The following is a 23,726-nucleotide window of genomic DNA, read 5'->3' on the forward strand; positions in this document are numbered from 1 at the left end:
GTTTTAAACTATTCCACAGTATTAACAGAAAACACTTACTTATCTGTCTTCCAATGCCTTATTTGGGCACTTAAAGCCTTCTTAATTCTGTCTGCCCAAAGCTCCACTCAAACAAAGGTTTTCTCCTGACAGTTTCCTGAATATGCCATGGGCCTTACCAACTCTGAGGCCTTCCTCATACCATTCCTGTCACTTGGATCCCTCCCCTCTCTTTCCTTTTCCGTCTGTATAAATCCTGCCCTGTCTTCAAGCATATCTCAAAATCTCCAGGGCCTCAAAGTACATGACAGGGCCCTCAAAACCTGTGGACTGAATATTTATCTGGGCCTACATGGTTTTGCATTTGTGAAATGAATGTTTTATGCTTTACTAGAAAAATTTTAAAAATCACAGTTTATGCTTTTTTTGTTGTTATTTTTGAGACTTCCTATGCCTGTTCCCTCACTGACATCTCTTTTCTGCCTATAAAGCAATGCATTAGGGAAATAAAGCATTCGTTTATTATCTTCCTTAAATTCTGAATTCTTCAATATAAGTCCTACAATATGTTATGTGGAAATGTTATGGACTTTGGAGCCAGGGAGACAGACCAGTTCCAGCACCTACTGGGCAAATGAGATTCTTTTTGCATCAGGTTTCTCCTGTGCAATGTAATGGAAAGGATAATTTACACAGTTACAAGAAATAAGTACTACACTGTGTGTAAAGCAACTAGGACAGTATCTGGCACATCATAAGCTATTAATGATAACAATGCATTACTATTCACATATTCCATAGGCTGGAATGCAGTCACTTTTCTATTACTCAAAACGTTTCTTAAAATAGGACAGAAACTATTGATCATAACTTTCTTGGGAGGGGGGAGAAAGGAAGTTGGGAAGGCAGACTTTCACTTTTTTCTCTGTATTTTGTTTTATTCTTTCAAATAAGCATGAAGTTAGTCTGCCTGGGCATTTGTTTATCGTGACGAATACACTGCGGCAGGCCACAAGAGCCTGGGACACTTTCTCTGATGAATGCCTGGTATGGTGCTGATACTGCTTCTTTTCCCTCCTAATTTCTACACAAAAGAGTCACCCAGTGACTAATTAATTTCAAGTTAATTACCATGAACTGATTAGATGCTAAATAAATGTCCTAGTAATGTGTTATGAGGGATCTTTGATAGGCAGTTGATTTGCATGCTTTTTATAAAATTGCACAAAAATCCCTCTATTACAGAACAAAACAAACAAACCAGCCTTCTTAGTAGGGAAACTGGCTCAGAGTAATTGCAAAGTGAAGGGTTTAACTGAGCTGCCCCCTCAGGAAACTGCCCTTTCCACCCACGTATTTTGCTCTCCCTCCATTAAATAAATGGTTTTCTTTACAATGTTGAAAAATAGTTATAATCAAGAATTTTTCTTGATCTTTACATAAACTTCTTTTGGGATTAGAGGTTATAATACTGATTTGTCAGAAAGACCATATCACTTACAAAGAGTATGTTGTAGTAACTTGGTAGTTTCCTACTCAGCATATTTTTCAAACACTATTAAAATAAGTAGCATGAGAACCAGGAAAATAAGTATCATAATATGCAATCAGAGCCTAAAAATAATCAGGACAGGCCCAAGTAAGAAAAAGAGTCTAGGAATAACTTAACACTGTGCTTTTCCTGTTTCTCTTTTTGGTTTTTATGGGAATTCTTTGTGGGCAACCTTCAGATAATTGCTGCAGGTAAACATCTGTATCCCTTTAACCTAGTGACATCAGAAGCAGTAGAGAGAGATGTGGGTGCTTGGAAACGTATTAGAAGGGCATTAGCAAGTAGGCAGACCAGATTTTGCAGGCCTAAGGATTTTTGAAACCCATTTGAAAGCCTGACACAGAATGTTTAAATTTGCTCCCTTTCTCTTCATTATTAAATATTTGTTCTGAAGGTACATCGGCACCTTTCTCTTTATTTTTTAAAACTTTTTTTAACCCAAATTTTTGTCTATACATAAGAATCACACTATTTCCTCCTTCCACTAATTAACAGTTTGAAAAAACACAGGAGTCATTATATCTATATCTATATATCTATATCTATCTACCTACCTACCTACCTATTAATCTACCCACCCATCCATCCATCCACCCATCCATTCATGCATACAATTTAGTTTGAGTACTTCTTTGGTATGCTGGTGGTGGGGAGTAGGGAGAGAGAAATACAGGCAGAATCATTCTTACCTTTTCACCTTGTTCTCCAGGTTCTCCCTGAGCAAAAGGACAGAGATTGGGTGACATCAAATCATAAAACATCTAATTTTATTATCATTATTAAACAAAACAGATATTGAGCTTACTAGGCAAATTATGCATGACACTTTCTATTTTGACTACATGTAGTTGCTGTATGAAAACAAATGATAAAATGAGTTTCCTGGAGAATTTGAGTATGAATATCAATTATCAAATGTAATCTTAATTTTTTGCTTTTATAGCACTAAAGAAATGTATTTGAAGATTATCATCCAGAAACTGGCTTTTGGAGCATTAAGGAGAACGATGGTGTGACAATTCAATATCTTGAGAGGCTTCTTAGCCTACAATTTTTCATTCTGCTTAAACTCAGAGTTAATAAGGTGGACTAGCATGTTTTTCTGAAAATCCTTTTATTCAAAGTGTTCCCTGGTTCATAGATCATTTCAAGGGTCTAGGGTGCCAGGGTAGTTACCCAATCTGTCTTGCCCTAACATGATCATAAACAGTCCTAATCTTGAACCCCTTACAATGTCATAAACTCTCTTTAGGTTCTGGTAAAGAGCATGCTCCAGATCAGGTATATTTTAGGAGGCACCTTAAGGAAAGACACTAGAATGGGGCAAAATTGAAGTGAGTTTAGGAATGATGTCCTCACTCAAAATGATGACCTGGATAGCATGAGGACTAAAATGCAAAATGGTGCCCTGAAGAGAATCTCATTTTCACTTTACCCAGGAAAGGACAGAGGTTGGAGCAGGAGAGTAGGAGTCCTAAAGTAAATCATGTACATTATGATAATAGTTTCCTATGAAAAGCTTGAGTGAATGTTGCCATAAGATCAGACCGCTTTGGAAAAAAAATGAAATAAGGCAATTATTGTATTTTTTTAAATTTATAACCCACTGCAGAAGTCAGTTTGGAAGCAAGACTCTTTTCTCTGGAACTCAACCTGACCCTTTGGCTTTCTGCATTTCTGGTCACCTTCACTGCTCAACACCCATCCTGATGGTCGCTAGGCAACACCAGAATAGCACTGTGAACATGCATTAAGCATTAACTCCCATTGTTTGGCTTTTTAGCATGGAGAAAGAGAGAGAAGAAGACAGGAAAACAGCTAGAGTCCCAGAAGGAATATTTTCTTTCCTCTCCTGCAGGACAAAGAACAGGTCTATAAATTTAAGGTCTGTCCTAGGCGTCTGTCAATAGCAAATGATCTGTAAAATCAGCTGACAGGCATCTGTGGGTACGAATACACACCAGCACAGCTGATGGGATTAAACATTAGTTTTGTACTTCAAGGGATGTTAACTCATCAAAGGATTTGGGATTTGGCTGCCTGCTTGATTTAAACTAAATTGTCCCCAATCTTTTTATGTTTAACTGATTCAATTTTTTTTTAAGAAACAAAGAAAACTTGGAATAAAAAATATCTTCATTACATTTTTTCCCTATTTAGTAATTCAGACTACATCCATTTTTAAATTTTAAACATCTTTATTCTGCCTTCATCTGATTAACTGGTTATGTTGTGTAAGAGTTGGAGGTGGCCAAATCTTGGGGAAAAGCCATAGTGAATGTCATCTTTAGTAAGCCATGTAAATATAAAAATTTTAGGCAATATGGACATGACCTATGTTTTTATATACCCATTAAGTGGTAAAATGACAACAGCCATATTGGAAACATAGGCCTACTCATGTTATTTAAGTATCTCAGAATAAAGATGTTAGATGATCACATCCCATTTATTTTTCTGCATTTAATACTAATGAGAATCGCAAATATAATTAATTCATTAGTAACAAAGTTCTATACTGTAGCATATTATACTATTCACAAAATACCCATTTAAGTGCAACTGGTGAGGTTGTTAAAAATTGTATTAAATAATAGCTTACAATTTCCTGACAATTCATGTGTCAGATGATTCTGCTTGGCTTTATTTGTACTAACCTTTGGTCCTGGTATTCCATTCTGTCCTACTGCTCCAGGCAACCCGGGCTCACCCTCAAAATAGAAAAATAGATACTACTAAGTAAAATAGACAAAATCAATACATTACACAGATCATTAGAGGAGACAGCCATCTAATAATTCTCTAGAAATAGATAAAGAATAAGTGACTATTAGTTTAAATTCAAGTTAGCTTCCATGGTCCAAAATGCTGCATGTAATGAAGCAAGGATGCAATGGGGTTAATTTCCTTTGTTCAGTCTTCTCATCATTAAGAAAACTGAGGCAACTTATCAGTGGAAATTAACATCTAGCATGTTGCTGGCTACATCGTGAACATCAAATAAATACTTTTTGAATGAGTAAAAGACATCTGAAAATACAAGACTCTCCTGGCAAAAAACTTTTAAGTGATTAATCAGCTCAAAAAAAGAAAGAATAAATCATTCTGTTTTCACATTAGACTTAAATGAACATTTACAAACCTAAATCTTGAAGAACATACACATCTTTGAACACCTACTTAATTCATTTAGACACATTTGACACAAATGTAAACATTAAAAATAGCTTTGGTTTTTCTTTCCAATTTCATTATAAAAATAAGTAGAACAAAACATTCAGACTTACGGATCTCATCGTCAAATTGAATGATAGGCATTTGGGCAAAAGATGATGGCTATTAGGCTAGAAAAATTTCCTATTTCAGAAAGATGATGATGTCTACCAGTCTTTCAAGACTCTGAACCAGCAATTGTTTTCCAAAGAGACAAAGCTCCCTGAAGTGCCCAGAAACAAGGAAAAGATACTTTGGACCTTTATGCTTCTATGTGGGTCACACTTACAGCAATTAGAATTCTGTTCTCATTTTAAACCATTCTGAAAGCCCTTCACTGTGTGCCCCAATTACTGGACAACTTTCTTCTTTCCATTGAGGCTAGTAAAGTTGCTCCTTCGTTGATTTTTTAAAAACAGACTTTATTGTTAGAGCAGTTTTAGGTTCACTGCAAACTTAATTGATTTTGAGAATGTTTTCTAAGTCACCTGGAGGGCAAGAATTCTGTCACTTTTATATTTGTGTTCTCAGTGTCAAAAACATGTATATTAATAATAATAGTAACATTTCTTAAGTGCCAGGATCTTTATATTCATTGACTCAATTCTCACAAATTCCTATGAGGTAGGTACTATTTTTATCTCTATTTTACAGGCAAAGAAACTAAGGCAGAGAGAAGTTAAGTAATTTGTCCAGATTTACATAACTATAGTCAGGACTTGAAACTTCATGGTTTAAGAAGGTATGCTCTTAACACCATGTTACACTGATAAGTGAATGAATGTATCTAGGAATTGGGAGAGAGTAGATGATGAATATTTCTATCTTAATTATTATTTGGTTTATAGTCCCACTTATAAATGACTGCCAGAATGCGTAGAAACCTGAATTAAATATAACCTACATAGAGATGATTTTTTAATATCTACCAGATAAACTAAGCAATGTGAAGCTTGTAGTGTCTAGAATAGTGAAAAGCATTTTACTATTATAGTGGATTATTAAAATTGCTAAAGTCTTAACCTCCTGCAAAAAAATTCTGCTTCCTATATAAAGTCACACTGTAATTGTAACTCTTGCACTTTCCTTGGTAAAATGGGAAAAAAATTTTGACTTAGAATAATGATGGTCATTATGGGAAGATTTTGATATGCCATTTGTACATAACAAAGGATAAGAACTTGGAAACAGAATACACCCTGAAAAAGGAGTATCATTTACTGTGCAACCAGAAAAAGACCTATGGAGTCTGCTTGCTTCAAAGAATCCACAACAGGAAGCACTAATATCATAACTCATGGTTTAATGCAAATAAGAGATGCCGCCAGGAAACAATGCAAACATTGTTTAGACTTTCAAAGAATAACCATGGTAGCCAGAGTTTTTTTTTTTTTTAAATGGTTAAGCCCCTGGAACCGGACGAAATTCATGCTGAGATTTTGAAGCAAGGAAGAGAAATGTTGCTTAGGTATCTGCATAACATTCTCCTTAATATATGAACATTGAGGGACGAAAGCTTGATCTCCTTTTCTTCTTTGATTTTTTATGCTGCTAATCTTTAACATAAAAGGCAGCAAAAAATTGTACTTGTAATCCCCATCACTCTATAATAATTGTTTTCATTTTGTCCTGTCCCTTTCTGGTCTTTGTTATTTACAGTTACATATTTTCAAGCAATTGTAAACATATTGCATAGCTTGATGTTCTGATTTTTTAAATCTTTATACGCACATTTGTTTTCACACAGTATTTGTGAATACTGTCTTGTGAATAGTTTAATCATCTATCAAAGTCAGGTGTGATCACTTGTTTAATCAGTCCCATATTGTTGAATACTCGTGTTCTTCCAATTTTTACTATTAAAGATAAACTAAAATAAATACCTCTGTAAATATACTCATATTTTTCTGTCAAATAATTTAATTATGATAAATTATCTAAACTTGTTTTATTAGTCAATGGAAACATTTTATGGCACTAACTGCATATTTCTAAATTGCTTTCTGAAAGACTTCTGAGTTTTATTTGCTTTTATAGGCACTTCAGAAAAATTTTATAGGCATTGCTTTTATAGGCATCCACTGTGTTACTTTTTCACAACTTTTTACAACAATGGTTTTTCACAGCAGCATTGAATATCACAATTTTAATTATTTTTGTGGCTATTTTAATAAGCACAAATGAGAGCTTACTGTTGTTCGGTTTTAAATTTTTCACTTGTAAGCTTAAATATTTTCTGGTGGGCTCATAATTTAAGTAGGTATTCACAAAATTTTACAGCTGAAAAGTGAATAAAGCTAGAGGAAAAAAATGACGGATAGCATTTTACCCTTATAATAGTTACATCAAGAAACACATACTCCAAGTTAGATTAAAGGACTACAGAGCATTCTGTTATTGTCCACACTTAGTTTCCCAGGTTCTGTGAAAAGAATATAAACGATAAACCACTGTACAAGTCTGAGTTTCATAGCCAAGCTATAGGAATCTGTAGGTGCTGATTATTCAACTAACAGTGAAAATTTACTATACGTTCTACTCCGGACTGAGTGTTTCCTGAGACATAAAGATGAAATAGACATGACAGGTGCCTGTGCCCAAAGAGCTTATTTTTGAATGGGGGAAATATATACATACATATATATATATATATATACATATACACATACACATTAGGTGGCATCTAATTGAGTTCATGAAACAATTTTGGGGGCAAAGTTTTCTTACACTTCATGAAGTAAGAAGCATAATAAATAGAAATCAACAAGAAGTCTTGCTGAGGAATAAAGCATACATCTTATATTGTATTAATGTATTTCAATATATCAGGACAAAAATTATTATCATGAGTCCTCTAAATAAAGTTGTAATGATGTTACACTATTACATAATAGTGAACATGTACATATACAGAAAAATACATCAGAAAGGTACAAACAAAAAAAGTGGGAACCAGGTTGTGTGTGTCTATGTGGGAGGGGGGAGCTGGTCTCATGTTTGTTGCATAATGTATCCATCTATTTCTGAACACATTTCATCCTTAAAACACTGAGGGCATTCCATAGATGGTAATAAAGAAAAACGGCAGCTAACATCTTAACCACTGGCAGATTAATGGGGTTTTGTCTACTATACTTTAAATTTAAAGGCTATTCCCAGTATGACCATTCCAAAATGGCCATTTCCATTTTAAGCTGAAAACAAGTTGGACTGACTTTTAAGAAGGATGGCTTGCTGCTTTCATTTTTTTTAAAAAAAACAACTCTTTTAGAACTCTAATATAAAACATCACTCGAGGCCATAACAATTATTTCAGGTTCTGTCATTCAAGGGCAACTTGAATGAATAGTTAAGGATAAAAAGAAATGCGGTTTTCTTACGAATATTGAGTGCTCAAAGGAAGTAGGTCATCTAGCAGTAATATTGCTCATCATCACTTCAATCATGATAGTCTTCCTTTCTGGAAATTGGAATGAGAATGGAATGGACCTATACGTTATACCTGGAAAATGAGCAGATTTTAAACCTGTGTTGTCCAATTGGTACCACTAGCCACAGGCAGCTATGGAGCAGTGGAAATGTGGCTGGTCCTAATGGAGATGGATGTAAGTGCAAAATATAATTTTAAAGATTTAGTAGGAAAAAAATGTAAAATATCTCACTAAAAATGTGAATATTATTATTCTTGAAATATTAATTCATATCATGTTAAAATGATAATTTTGAATAGATATTGAGTTTAAAAACTACATTATTAAAAATAATATTACTGGTTTCTTTTTACCTTTTTTCAATGTGGTTAACAGAAAATTAAAAATTACATATGCAGTTTGTATTTGAGGTTTGCATTATATTTATGTTTCTATTGAGCATTGGTTTAAACTCTAAAATTATTTAATTATTAGAAGACATCATGAACCAAAAGCCTTTAAAATCAAGGAAGGAGTACTATCAGTATTAAAGCAAGTCAACATACAGCAAGGCTTCAGAATGGAGACTCCACTCCATTGCATATGCAGTTAAAATGCACCAGAGAACTCTGCCAAGCTGGAGCAGTATGTGGGGGGTGGAGAGACTAGAAGCAAGCTCTGGCTCAGGGCAGAGTGGCTTTTGGAGGGTCCAGGAGATCAAGTTCTTGTGTGTTACATGGCACAGCCACAGCCGGTCTCTGTACTGTCTGTACGGTAAGCCAGTGGTTAGAGGCTGACTCTAAGGACCAGCTAACGGAGTTCTTTGCCACCCACCAGCTTCCAACATTCTCTTAAAAGCAAGTCAGGCAAAGAGCTCCTTCATTCAGTTCTCTGCAAGACTGTCCCATCTCATTCAGACTAAGAGCCGACATCCTTACCATGGCCCCAGCCCCACATGATCTGACCCCTGCTGCCCCTCTGACCTCCCTTCTGCTGCCCCCTCACATACTCCAGCCACACTGAACCGCGGCCCCACCTTGCTCTAGTGTGGAAAGCAGCCACCTGACCAGGGCCTTTGCATCTGGGCGCTCTCTAACAGACCTCCTATGTTTTTTCCTTGGATAGCCATAGGATTGCTCTCTCACCTCCTTTAACTTTGGATCAAATATCCCCTTACTACAGGGGTTACCCCTGAGTTCCCCCCACTCCCCTAACCACAGCACCACTCCCTATAAAGGTATATGCCTGTGCCTTTCTCTATTATACCAACTGCCTCCTGAGATGCAACTTTGTGTTTCTTTTCTGTCTCCTGCCATTAGGACTTTCAGGTTTAGCAAACAAAAATATAGGAGACTGAGTTAAATTTAAATTTCAGATAAATAATGAATCATATTTTAGTTAAATATATTCCAAATATTAAATGGGACATAGCCATATTAGAAATTCTCAATTGGTATGTGTAATTCAAATTTAATAGGGCATCTTATATTTTATCTGACAACCATATTTTCCACTCCCACATCCCCATCACCACTGGTCTATGAGCTCCTTGGGCAGAGGACTTGGTCTATTTTGCTCATTACTCTTTCACAGTGCCTATTAAAACCACTCACACATAATAGCTGTTCAGTACATCAGTGTTAGAGGAATGAATGAATATAGGAGAATCAAATGCATTAAGCCTACATGAAGATGTGAAGCACTGAACAGGCCAGGTAGAAAACGAGACAGCAAGGCTGCCCAAGTGGGAGTTTGGAAAATAATATAACTGTCATGGCAAGAGATGGCTCTGTCTCAGGCACCACAAGGCAGCCATCATGGGAAAAGAGAAGGGAGCAAGGAAAAGATGGGAGAAATGTTAACCCTGCAGTGGCACACCTCCAAGTCATGCCCAGGTCAGTCCGAATCACTGGGATTGAAGGACACAGGCACAGCATGGGGTGGAGTGAAGCAAGATGAGTGTGAGTTAGAAGAGGAGTCTGTGAAGGGCAGGGTGACAGGAATGAGAACTTTAATGGCTTCCAAGAAAAACCCTCCAGGACTCTGTTGGGGGAAGAGTGTTTACCTAGAGGACTAAAGGCTCCAACAATTCAGCCTGTGGGTCCAGAGCCTGGGGCACTGACATTTCCATGTACTGCTCATCTCTTCTGTCTGCTTCTTCTTCCTTCACCCCCAGTGCCTCAGATGAGGGGTGAGAAGTAGCTGGGACGATGCTGGTTCTATAAATTTTCATGTCATCTAAAGTTCCCCAAAGACCCTCTCAGAATTTACACAAGTGTCATCATTTACTCCATGAACTCACTAACATCTGCTTTTCCCTAAGCAGGAGCACTCACAAAACAGTGAAATATTTTAGTGAAAGGAGCCAAGCCAGTCATTCTTAACAGAGGAAGAAACACATTCAGAGAGAGGAAGTAACTTTTCCAGAGACAAAGAGCCACAAAGAGGTAGATGTGAGATTAAAACCCAGGTCTTCTGATTCCTCATCTTGTGTTTCTTCTATTCAAGCAGCTTGTGTCTAAAAATCTCATTCAATTTTATCGTTTCTTTTCTGTTTAATTTTCACATAAAATAGTAAAGTGGCTTTAGGACACTAATACCAGCCTAATACCGTAATACCAGCTGTTCCACATAATAGCTGTTCAGTACATTGGTGTTAGATGTACTGAACTTCCAGTTCTGACAAAGAACAATTTGCTTATGCTTCCATGGGGCTGTTTTTCTCTTGTAAAGTGTGTGGGGCTGAATCAAATATTTGCTTTCTTCCAACTCTAAAGGAGTAAGATTTATTATTATTACTAGTTGTTGTTGTTGCTCCTCTTGTTGTTGTTGGACTAAAGACGTTACCTGGTCATTCTTTATTTCTTAGAGATCTGACTAAATGTGGCTCAAGTCTAAGACTTGCTTTTTCCAGCCCCCTGCTCGAGCCTTGCATCTATACTTGTCTCAGCTTTGCCCCATACCAATTCAGGTGGTTCAGTCAATTCTTCACCAGTTTCCTCAAGAATTCCTCTCTGCAGGCATTTTGTGAATTCAAGATTTACCATTTGGTACTCTCAGGAAGGCGTCATCAGGGAGCTGAGTCTGTCTTCATCTTACTGGCTTCTCCTCTCTCCCTCTTCCACCTCACTGTCCTTTCTTTCCTCCCTCCTAGAACATCCTAGGAAATCGGCTTCTCTCTCTGTGTAGCAGTTCAGCAGTCTTTAGCTCCTACTTGCATCCCCAATCCCTAATTCTTTTTCTTTATCATTCCTGGAAGCAGAGGAAGCTGTGTAACACGCAAAAGTAAAAAGAGAAAACCCCTAGCCTGGACAGTTAGGTTTGCTTATGCATCAGAGAACTGGCATCCCTACTGCGTTATCTAAACAGCAAACTCCCTCCCTAAAATTAGAACCGCGTAACCACCCAGTGGGTTCATCTTGCCCGCTGCCCAGACAGAGCCAATTTATCAAGACAAGGGAATTGCAATGTAGAAAGTGTAATTCACACAGAGGCGGCTGTGCAGGGGACCAGAGTTTTATTATTACTCAAATCAGTCTCCCCAAACTCTCGGAGATCAGAGTTTTTAAGGATAATTTGGTGGGTAGGGGGCCAGTGAATTGGAAGTGCTGATTGGTTGGCTCAGAGATGATATCATAGGGAGTGGAAGCTGTTCTCTTACGCTAAGTCAGTTCCTGGGTGGGGGCCACAGAACCAGTTGGCAGGTCGAGGTGGGGCCATCCGGTTAGAAATGCAAAACCCTGAAAAGACATCTCAAAAGGCCAATGTTAGGTTCACAATAGTGATGTAAGTTGCAAATCTTATGACCTCCAGAATAACGGCTGGTAACATTTAGCATTCCAGCCCGTCTGCTCCTTACTTGGTGGCTGGTGGCCTGTCATTCATTTTACAGGAACAGTTTAGCTTTTGGGAAGGGCTATTATTTAAACAATAACTAAAATCCAAGACGAGTTCAACCTACGCCCAGGAATGGACAAGGACAGTTTAGAGGTTAAAAGCAAGATGGAGTTGGCTAAGTCTGATATCTTTCACTGTCATAATTTCCTTAGTTATAATTTTGCAAAGGCAGTTTCAATCTCTTTGTCCACATTGGTAATGTGAATACTGACTAGCAGAAAAGTAGACAAGTGTATCAGCCAGGAACTTAATACAAATACCCTCTTTTGGGTAATTTGCTGAAATGGGACTTAAACTGTTTAATAACTAAATTCAACCTGGTGACCAAACCTTCCCTATGCTTTTTAAAAAATTACAAATATCTAAAAATGATAAATAAGAAAACATGATAGTTGTATCGATAATATAACAGTATGAGGTGTTTCAGAAATAAGTCTGCTGGTTAACACTTTTAATTTTAGATTTTCATACTGTTCATGTAGACAGAAATATCTACAATACAATTTGAACAAAGGAAATGTAATGCAGACAGATAGAAGTTTGGGGGCGTCACGAAAGATAGCTAAATTGACTTTATTTGGGTGAAATTTACATAAATGAGAGGAATTATTTGCCTTGAGGACACTCACAAAATCTGAAGGTCTAAGCAGGAGTATGAATGGTCACACAGATGTCTTCCCCATTCCACTCCCTGCCTGATAATTTCCTCCTTTCTCTTCCCATCCTCTTTGTCTCTCCAGCCCTAGTTCTCTCTAGGAAGTGCCTTGGGGATTACATGTGAACACCACAGCCTCCAAGCCCTGTTCATAGCTCCTCGTCAACAGTGCTCCACGGCCACCCATGGGCTTAGGGGTGCATGTGCCAGCAGTATGGTCCACTCTTTCTGAATACAGATCTGGGGAGGGCCCATTACTAACACTGGAAGCTGACTCAAGACAGATGAGGCAGGAACTCTTGGCTTCCAGGTACCTGAGACATGATCTGGAAGTGGGAAGACAGGGCTATGGGCAGGCAAGTCTCCTTGGCCCTATGGACTACTCACTTGTGAGGAGGGTGATACCACAAGATGGACAAAGGAGGCTTAGAAGGGGGGCACTGCTCGCCTGCATCCAAGAGAAGCACTACCCAGTATCCCCTTTTAAAACAACATGAAAGGTGCAAAAGTGAGCCTAAACCAGCCAGACAGCATAATGCCACAGAGGGTTCTCTGTTCTGGTATAAAAATATTGTCCTCAATGTGTACTCTTATGGGGGAAAAAGATTAAGAATAAAAGCTTACAGGTTAGGAATATGAAATATCAAAATGGATGAAGGGGGTCATATGAAGTGAGTTTCTTAGGGCTGGGAAAAATCAGATGCAGCAGTTTTTCAGCTCCCTTCTGTTACAAGAATCTCTTCTAAATTAGACAATTAGTGTTTATTACAACTTTCCATTGGACTGGGACCATGAGAAAAGAAGTTTCAGCAGTAGTGGCCAATCCTCATCTGACATTCCCCTGGCAAGAGGTTGAGGAGAAGACCTCTCTATCTACGTGTCTCCAGTCAGAAAGGAGCTCAACAGAGTTGTTGGATATTTTGGGAAAGACACTCTTTCACCCTCTGAATGTAGATGGCGCCAGGAGTGATTGGCAGCCATGCTACAACCGAGAGGAAAGCGGGAACTAGGTTGACAGCAGTAACATGGAAGACGGGCCAAGAGATGAAGGAACCTGGGTTCTTAGTGATGAAGTTTAGTTGTCAGAACAAAGCCAAGCTGAAGACTGCATTAGCACTGGACTTTCAAGCTCATGTGACTTAAGGAAATACCTTTCTTTTTTCACCTGGTTCCCTTAAATTTCCATGACTTGTAACATAATGTGTCCTTGAAAATATATCAATTTTTAAAGTTTTAAAACCCAGCTAATTCCTTATTTCCTAAAGTATAGTTCTTAAAGACACTGTGTATAGTTTCAATGATAAATTATTCTTTCTCTTGGAAAGAGAATGTGTTTAATTATTAATAGAAATTTTAAATGTTTATGTCCACGTGGAGAAATTCTAAAGGTCAATGAAGAGAATGAGATAATACTTCTTACTGATACTCACTTGGACACCTAAGGGGTTTCTGAATCATGGAGGTATTAATGCCTCCAATTCAAAGAGGAAAACAATCTACCCTTATTTAACAGTCTTTTAATAGATAGTTATATGTATTACTTCCTTTATCTGATTAAACTTAGAGGTAAACATTATAATCCCTATTTGAAAAACGAGGAAACTAAGGCTCAGAGAAGGTAAGCAATTTGTCCAAGGTCATACAAACACTGAGCGGCAAAGCTAGGATTTTCTGAATTTAAAAATCCACACTCTCGACCACTACTATGCAGTGGAAGCATACTGCCTGGCTTTTAAGCTCTACTCTGCCACTAACACCTGGGTGACCTTGGGCTTCTTTTATTCTTTCTGCACCTCAGTTTCCTCATTAAGAAAATGGAGATAATCATAGTGCCTATTTCATAGAATTGCTATGAGGACTAAATGAGCTAAGATGCCTATAACATTTAGGATGCTGCTCAGCAGTTAATAAACACTGGATACATTTTAGTAATTATGATACACTGCTTCTATTCTCTGCACTAGGCAGAGAAGACAGAGAAGAGGATCCTGAAAGGAATTAAGTTTCTCATAAATTAAACCCACTGATGCTGTCTCACAGTTGGATCATGGCTACCCCTTGGCAATGTGGCCTGGTGTCAAATAAATGGAACGGAGTAGATTTCACCTGTTATGGTTTTGACAATAAATTATTACATTGTAGCCTTATTTTTAATACAAATTTCAAAATCAAGAGACCTAATGATACAAAAACAGGGTGTGTGGTTTATATTGATTTAATATTTTAGTGGTCAGAAATTTTAAGGAAAAGCTGTCCATGATGAATACAAAATCCTATAGCGATCAATGATATCAATAATACGGTGTTTTAGGAACAGAATTCTAAGACCAAGGTTATCTGTAGTATAAATTTTAAGTATTGCAACATGGTGATAGCTTCTCTTCTTTTGCCAACTCCTGTTTACACTGGGAACCTCACCGAAAGTCTCCAATTCAGGGAAGTGCTCTTACTCAGCCCTTTGCACCAGGCCAGGGAGACCTGTGCTTTTCTGTTATAATACTTCGCAGTACTCTAATTTAAAAATCTATAGATTTTTCATATAATTGTTCATTTAATCCCCCTACTACCCATTAGCCTAGAAATTCCATGAGGCAGAGACAGCTGTAAACTCAGTGTTCAGTTGGTGCCTCACACTTAGTGAGGGCTAAATAAATATTTGTTGAATGAATGATCGAGGAAATTAACAAGTTAATCAATGGGTACATTTAAGGGAAATTTCTTTAAAAAGCTTTTCCCAATTATGGATACAATTTAATCAGATGTAATATGTCAGTATTTTTGTGATTTCTTCTATAAAATGCAGTGTCTTTTACATTAAAGTAGAAAATAGTGGATTTCATGATGCCATAATTCATTAATAAACATTTGCTTCGCTGTTTTTTTTTTTGTTTTGCAACAGCAAGTGAGGAGCTTTACTTCCTCAGCTACCCCTTTCTCTCAGCAATCCCAATCCTTCAACTGTTTATTCTTCCTTCTCCCAATATTTTCATTTTCTAGAATAATAACTGGTATCAAACTTTATAGTAACATGCCTAAATAAAGTCGGGAGAAAGTGGTTTTAAAGAAAATCTTACTTATTTTATTTCAAGCCAGCAGGAAAAAACTTCCTTCAACTAACTTTTTGTTTCCCCCTAAAGAAACCCAAAAATAATTACATGAAGAAAAGAAATATCTTGTGTTCTGCTTAACAAGTAAAATGTCTTTAAGAGTAGAGTAGGCTTGTGTATAAAAATGGCTGAGAATGTATAAATCATTCTCAGGAATGGATGAAGTGATTTGACTTTATGAAATATCTGTAACAGGAAATGATGGTGCTTCTTTTAGAAGAAAGCATTCATCCTCTTATTGTAGTTACTAGAGGAAAATGGTCATGTACTCTTGGAATTCTAATCTATATAATTATTAAATATGTTAACTGAAAAATTAAAAAATATAATTCTCACTTTTAACACAAAAAAGATTGAATTGTTGTAAGATACTTTCCTTGAACTATTAACTAATCTGAAATCATCAGTCTATCACTTAATTTAGTCTCAATATCTTTTCTTAAAGTTTAGCATTAGAAAGTCATACATATATTGCATAATAAATTACTGGGTAAATTCTGCTAAAGGAAAATTTTAAGCTGATTAACTAGAAAACAAAAACAGCCCTACAACATATTGAAAACTTTCAGGAATGTAGGTAGCAATAAATATATAAATAAATAACAAAAAAACTGTTTAGTGTTTATAGTAAGTTAATGGGGGATAAAAAATATTGGATTTATTGTATTGTCCACTGCATAGACTTGAATCAATGGCTTAAGCTTTAAAAGTCTGAGAGCTTCAATTTATCTATTCTCTAAATATACTTACAATACAAATGCCATTAAAAATATGCTGTGAAGATTAATGTCAGTGAAGAACTGTGTTACCCATGTATGAGATAAAAAGGAATTTCAAATGTCATAACTATAAACTAATTAAAATTTAATGTTACTTAAAAATCACATAGCTATTTGTGATGGATTCATAGGTGACACACTAATATCAATTTTTAAATTTATGTTATATTTGAAGTTTTATAAATAACAATAAACTCTAGAAAGCACTTAAAATTGCACAAATCAAGATCATCTGATATTTATCTTTTGCTTTGGAAACAATCCCTGTGACTCTGCAGGCCTCAGAAAAATTCTAACTTGCATAGACAAAAAAAATTTCATTTTAATTCTGAAAATCTTCAACATTATTTTTATAGTAATCAGGAGACAAGGATGTGAATTAAGAGGAGCAAAAATGGGACTTTGTCTGGACTCTTCCTGTCTCTAGCTCCTTTTTTTTTTTTTTTTTTTTTAAGACGGAGTTTTGCTCTTGTTGCCCAGGCTGGAATGCAATGGCGTGATCTTGGCTCACTTGCAACCTCCGCCTCCAGAGTTCTCCTGCCTCAGCATCCTGAGTAGCTGGGATTACAGGCATGCACCACCATGCCCCGTTAATTTTGTATTTTTAGTAGAGATGGGGTTTCTCCATGTTGGTCGGGCTGGTCTCAAACTCCCGACCTCAGGTGATCCACCCGTCTCGGCATCCCAAATTGTTGGGATTACAGGCGTGAGACACCACACCCCACCTCCAGCTCCTCTTTCATGGCATTTGCACAGTGTTGGGCACTAATTGCTATTCAAATAAATTGTCATAGTGATTATTTGTTCTTATGGATGCTAAGAAAGATGAAAATCAGGAAAAAGTAGACAAATGCAGAGTTTTAATAACACCTTTTAACAGTTCAGGTTTTTTAAAAGTGACATATAGGTATATAAATAAAAATTGTAGACAGCAATCTATTTTGCCAAAAAATTATTCACTTTAAAAACATTGTTCTACCATAAAATTATTTTAAATAGCTCATATTTCTCCAGAGTATTTGAAGTAGGAACTAATTGACCAATATTCAAATATACATCACTTCATGTATGTGTGTGTGTGTGTTTGCGCGCATGCACTCATGCACATGTGTGTAGTGGGGGAAAGAATAAATTACGAAGGACAAATAAAATGTTAATTATATGTTTAAACCAACAAGATCTTCAGGAGAATTATATTATTTTTGTGTTCAATATAATTAGCCAAAGAAGAAATAGATAACATTTTATCTATTTAGGTAGGATTTGCATTAGATCTGCCCTAACTGCTTGGTTGGTGGAAAGAAGTCCAAATTATGAAAACATCAGCTTTCAGAATTGGGAACAGAGGATGCCAAAAGCTGGTTGCATTGGAAACAAGACATGGGGATGGGGGAATTTCTGTGTACTCATAGTATCTCTGAGAAACTTACGAGATAAATTGGTACAGCTTCTGCTCTCATTTTACAAATGAAGCCCCTTTGAACGCAGAGAAAAAAAGGGATCCGGCTGGGCGCGGTGGCTCACGCTTGTAATCCCAGCACTTTGGGAGGCCGAGGCGGGTGGATCACGAGGTCAGGAGATCGAGACTACGGTGAAACCCCGTCTCTACTAAAAAGTACAAAAAATTAGCCGGGCGTGGTGGCGGGCGCCTGTAGTCCCAGCTACTCGGAGAGGCTGAGGCAGGAGAATGGCATGAACCCGGGAGGTGGAGCTTGCAGTGAGCCGAGATTGCGCCACTGCACTCCAGCCTGGGCAACAGAGCGAGAGTCCGTCTCAAAAAAGAAAAAAGGGATCCTTCAAAGGCTACACAAGAGGCGAAAGAGCACAGAGTGTTCTGATGCCAGGACAGGGCTCCTACATCAGCCTACTGGTGACTGTGCTTTCATAATAATGTGAAACATGTGTTTCTCTTTCTTATATCTATAGCAGTGACATTCCAACTACCCAATCCTTGAGAGCTGGGCCCTTAGTCCTTAGGGTCAGGGAGACAGCCAGGGGGTAGAGAACACATTCTACCTCTATGTGTAATTCTGCATATTCATTTTCTCTCTATGAGGAATTCAACTGGCTTTTCCTCCCTGCTTGAATGTAAGTCTAAGGCTCATTTGCTGAAACTTTTTTTTTTTTTTTTTGAGACAGGGTCTCACTATGTTGCCTACACTGGAGTGCACTGGCATGATCATGGCTCACTGTAACTTTGAACTCCTGGGCTCAAGCGATCCTCCCACCTTGGCCTCCCAAAAGTGTTCGGATTACAAGCATGAGCCACTGTGCCCAGCCTGCTGAAATTCTTAAGGCATGAGAATACTATTAGAGATACTTGACAACATTCACTGGGCATCTATTACATAATATTCACTTTAGATATATTGTCTAATTAATACTACAAGGTCTGTCTCTATATTGTACACTGGAACCTTAGAAAGGTTAAGTCATTGGCCCAAATGAGGACATAGAGCATTCTCTCTCAGATGCAGAGACCACGCACTTTTCTCTGTATCACACTGCCTCCTACTTTTCACAGAAGGATGTTCTGTAGCCCTTCATGGGTTGTGATGCCAGAAGGGGCAAGATTGGAGTCTAATGCCATGCCACTGCATAAGCAGTCCTTTCTAATACAATCAGAGGAACTGAAAGACCATTACAAAAATAAATATTCAGATTAGCAATCAAGGAGAACAAAATGTAAAAGATAATGTGTAGGAAAAACGTCACACCAAGTTTATGTGCTAAGGCCATCACCTATTTTGCCAACCTGAATGGATGGACAATGTTCTATGGGAAACAAAGCATTTTTGTCTTCTTTTTCTCTTTCTCTCTCTCTCTTTTTTTTTTTTTTAAATAGAGACAGGGTTTCACCATGTTGCCCAGGTTGGTCTCTAGCTCCTGAGCTTAGGCAATCCTCCTGCCTTAGCCTCTAAAAATGCTGGGATTATTGGCATGGGCCACCTTGCCTGGCCAGCGTTTTCTTAAAATGGTATACTTTTCTTTCTTTTTTTCAAACATAAGAAAAGAATTTTTTATTCCCTAGTTTTTATTTGCCATATTTCTTACTTTTTTCTTTTTAAGAGATAGGATCTCACTATGGTGCCCAAGCTGGACTCCAGCAATCCTTCTGCCTGAGCGCCGCCCCGCCCAAGTAGCTGGATATTACTTGCCATATTTCTGATGGCTTAGAAATTATATCCTCCCCTAACCACTGTCTGAAAACTTTTCTAAGTATCAAAAGTAATCTTTTGGAAAAAGCAATCTTTTGGAAAAAGCAATCTTTTGGAAAAAGCAAAATTGTAATGGAGAAGAAAATGTTTTCTCAAGACAATTTAAGGATATTGAGGTGCTCTTACTAAAACAAAATTATTATGTCATTGTAATCTCCTTTCTTAGAAAAACAAATTCTAGAGTTCAAGACTCCAGAAAAACAAACTCTAGAGTTCAAGAAATTTGTACCCTAAAACTTAAAGTATAATAATAATAATAAAAATAATAAAATAAAATAAAATAACAAATTCTAGAGTTCATTTCATATGCTCTAAGTATGTAAAATTATTACTCTATTGACAACTTTGTTTTTACTCTCTAAGTGACCTGCTGTTTCAGTGAAGGAGACTCGTGTTTTTTACACTTTCTTTTCCTAAAAATGATATAGCAAATATTACAAATGTTAAGTAATTACTAAACCTAACAGAAGTTCCATACCATACACAAAGCTTTAGGTTCAATTCTCTGAAGGAGGGAAAACAAATTTAAATTACATTTTGCTGATACCTTCATAAAAGTGTGAAATCATTTCGTTTCCCTGGGTTGTATAGAAAACACTTTTAAAATGCCACAAGGATGTATAACAAGACATAAAACTGCAAATATTAACTGTCTATTTCCTTGAAATATAATTTAAATTTGGTGACTAGGACAAGGAAATGTCACATTCCTTTCTCTTGCTAAGGAAATTGCATATTTCCTTTGCAAAAATAAAGAATATGCAGTCTTCAAAAGAGAATATGTGACAGTTTTAAAGTTGTTTTGTTTCATGTTAAAAGTTTCTATAAATTTTCATGATTGTGTCAAAGTTCAAAAATGAAAGGAAACAAAGAAGAAAAAGGAAAACATTATTAACCTTAGGCATACAAGTTTTGTTTTTTGCCAATGTCAAAAACAACATATATGCCATATCTGTATTTTGTTCTTTCTAAATGTTATCTTAAGTTATATAATTTTCAAATCCATCTGAGAATGAATACAGTTTTAAATTTTTGCTTAGGTTTCCCTCCATGATCTGCAATATTCCAAACAGAATATTCTAAATATTCTAAATCTTCTGTCTTTGCCAGGATTTGTGAAGCAAATGGATATGCATTTTACTAAGTGGAAAATGTAGCTGTGACATGGGCGGTTAACTACTGGTGAGTGTGTGGTGTTTGGTTTATGGACTAAAGGACACCATAAGCCTTGGCTGAGAACATTAATTTCATGTGGGAATTGAGTACTTCTAGGAACAGAGAGCCTCTTAAAAACATAGATTAACGGAATTTTCAGAATTTCACTTAACTGAAGTGAAGGAAAAGTTTAATGGTAATATCAAATACTGTCTAAGGGCTTTACATCTATTTACTCCCTAAACTCTCATTGACTCTATTAGGTAGGCACTGTCATTGTCTCCCTTTACAGATGAGAAACTGAGGCCAGAGAATTCCAAGGACTTTGCCAAAATTCACACAGCCTCTGAGGGGAAGACTCATGCTCTTAGCAACTTACTAGGTTTAACATTGTGGTTGTTTATGTCTTACTGATAGGAAGAAAAGATGGACTCGATGGAAAAGGTCACAAGGAGTATTTATTGCATCTGAAAGGGTTGAGTTCCATATGATTTCAGAATTTGGTCCAGGGTGCATGGATTTAAAATACTCTGAGAAGGCAAGATAATGGGTCACAGGGTATAAAAGGGCCAGGCCAAGAACTCTGGGGAAGACAGGAAAGTCCCTCGCTCAGCTTCCTGGCTCCTGACGGACTGGCTCAGCAATGGGCTTTGTCAGCTGCCACAGTGGCTTTCCTGGTTTCTGTGAAGGTTCCAGACTGAAGAGCCAGTCAGGGATGTTGAGGAGCTATGCTTTGTTCAACTAGTAAGTATGTTGCAGGAGTAAATGTACACAACACATAGATATGTGTATGTAGAGTGTGTTGTTTCTTTCACTTTACTTTTTCCCCTCATTATTAACAGTACAATAAAAGTGTATGTGATACCAAAGCAGGACAAATCTATTTAACTTCTACCTTTGCTTAACAGTGAAAAGAGCTACCTTGTGGATTCAGAAAGTTTGACTAGTTCCTTCTATGAGAATAACTTTTGTTAGCCAATTATTAATACATATTAGTTTTACCATGACCAGAATAAACTAAAGTACATTTTGTTTATCACAGTCAATGTTAAACATAAATTTTTCCAATTCCATATTTATGAGAAAGATATAGTTGTATCACATACATAATTTATTGAAAAGTAACACATCCAAAATACTTGAAATGGAAAATTTTCAAAGAATTCCTATTTAATGCATCTTTAAAAATTAAACTAATTTCGTAATTTGTAGCACAATTTTCCTGTATTTCAAAACGTAGTGTTTTTATAAGCATATAAGCTTATTACTAACATTATGGACTAGAATAATTTTGTGATTTCAATGCTCAGCAAATTGTTTTTAAAATACAATATTCTATAGAACTCACCTTTTGCCCATTCATCCCTGGAATTCCAGGTGCTCCAATAGAACCCTAAAGAGACACATGATTAAATTCAGTTGATATCATACACACAATATTTCAGTTCTAAATTGATATTGTATTAGTTATGTAAGCCTTGCTAAAACATTTCTAGGAAGTTTTATTTTTCAGACCTTATCCATGTGTTCAAATATATAATGTAAGCAGATTCCTCAAGCTTCCCCAGAAACTACAGGGTTAAAATTAAACCTTGCTTCTAAGTATCCACTGAACTTTAATATGTTTTAAAGAAATTTACATGATAAATTGATCATACCTATCAGAGGGCCACATGGCTCTAAATTTTCATGTTTTTAAGAATAAATAGGCTTAGTTCCATCTGGAAAAGAGCCTACCAGTAGCAGTAACACTTGGATTTCATGAGTTAAAATACCATAAAACAAAGGTAATTAAAATCACAACCATTTGCCCCCCAGTTAAATAAGGGGCCCATGTCGTAAACTCAAATTTGTTGTATTTTAAGCATTTTCCTCCCAGACTTTCAAGGAGTAAGTTTAAGCCACATGAATGTGAATATGTCTTCCAGAGGGACTCAAAAAGGTGTAAAAAATGTTATACACTGACCAGGAACAACACAACTTCTATACAAAAAAAGTTAAGGTGTGTGTGTGAGCACGTGTGGGTGTGTGTGTGCACATGCATAGTGGCATGAGTATGAATGATTGGACATAGATGGGTGAGCTGGAGAATAAGAAAGCTAATTATTACCTGAGAAAATCTATGACATTTAACTGGATACAGAAACATTAGCAAATATTTTCAAACAGTGATGTCATTTCCCTCCATTACACCTTCCATTTAGGCTCTGGAGAAACCATTTTAAATACAATGTGCTTATTCTTTGTCTAAAACTGGAAAACAGATTTTTCTGATATTACATTTCTTTAATAATAATGGGGAAAAGATTTTTTTAAATAGTAATTATAGACCAAAAACTCCCCTAAAAAATAGTCTACTAAAAAAACAGTAATTACAATCAAAACAAATTGAGATGGCAAGTTCCTTAGTGCGTTCAATGATTATATTTAATGGGTCATTAAAGGACTTCCCGAAGCCTGAAGCAGTAATTTTATCCTGGTCGTATGTGGATTAGAGTAGCTTTACAATTTCACACTATGCTTAATAGAGACATTATTGTGAAGGACAAAGTGTTCCTATGCACAAGTTGTCTCGCAACCCATGGACTTTTACTTGGTTTGTAGGATTATGTTTCAACAGATGCCACATGCCCAGTGCTTGGGGGATAAAAAGTCTCTATCTTTGATGGATTCCAAAGATAAAGAATAATCACTTTTCCACCTGTTATAATACAATTGTTTTCTTTAGTTTTCCACGGGTTAAATATCCCCCTCCCGGCTT

General features: G+C 36.7%; 1 protein-coding gene across 2 annotated transcripts in view; it reads right to left on the reverse strand.

Moving 5' to 3' along the window:
• COL25A1 (collagen type XXV alpha 1 chain) overlaps positions 1 to 23,726 on the reverse strand; it is a 503,960-nt gene that overhangs the window by 91,290 nt on the left and 388,944 nt on the right. For both annotated transcript variants that reach the window (XM_003257720.4, XM_012499352.2), the window contains 3 exons: positions 22,314 to 22,358; positions 4,189 to 4,242; positions 2,221 to 2,247 (listed from right to left, as the gene is read on the reverse strand). In XM_003257720.4, coding sequence (XP_003257768.1) covers positions 2,221 to 2,247; positions 4,189 to 4,242; positions 22,314 to 22,358 — 126 coding nt within the window. The remainder of the gene's footprint in view (positions 1 to 2,220; positions 2,248 to 4,188; positions 4,243 to 22,313; positions 22,359 to 23,726) is intronic.

Source organism: Nomascus leucogenys, chromosome 9, assembly GCF_006542625.1.
Source record: "Nomascus leucogenys isolate Asia chromosome 9, Asia_NLE_v1, whole genome shotgun sequence".
Taxonomy (NCBI): domain Eukaryota; kingdom Metazoa; phylum Chordata; class Mammalia; order Primates; family Hylobatidae; genus Nomascus; species Nomascus leucogenys.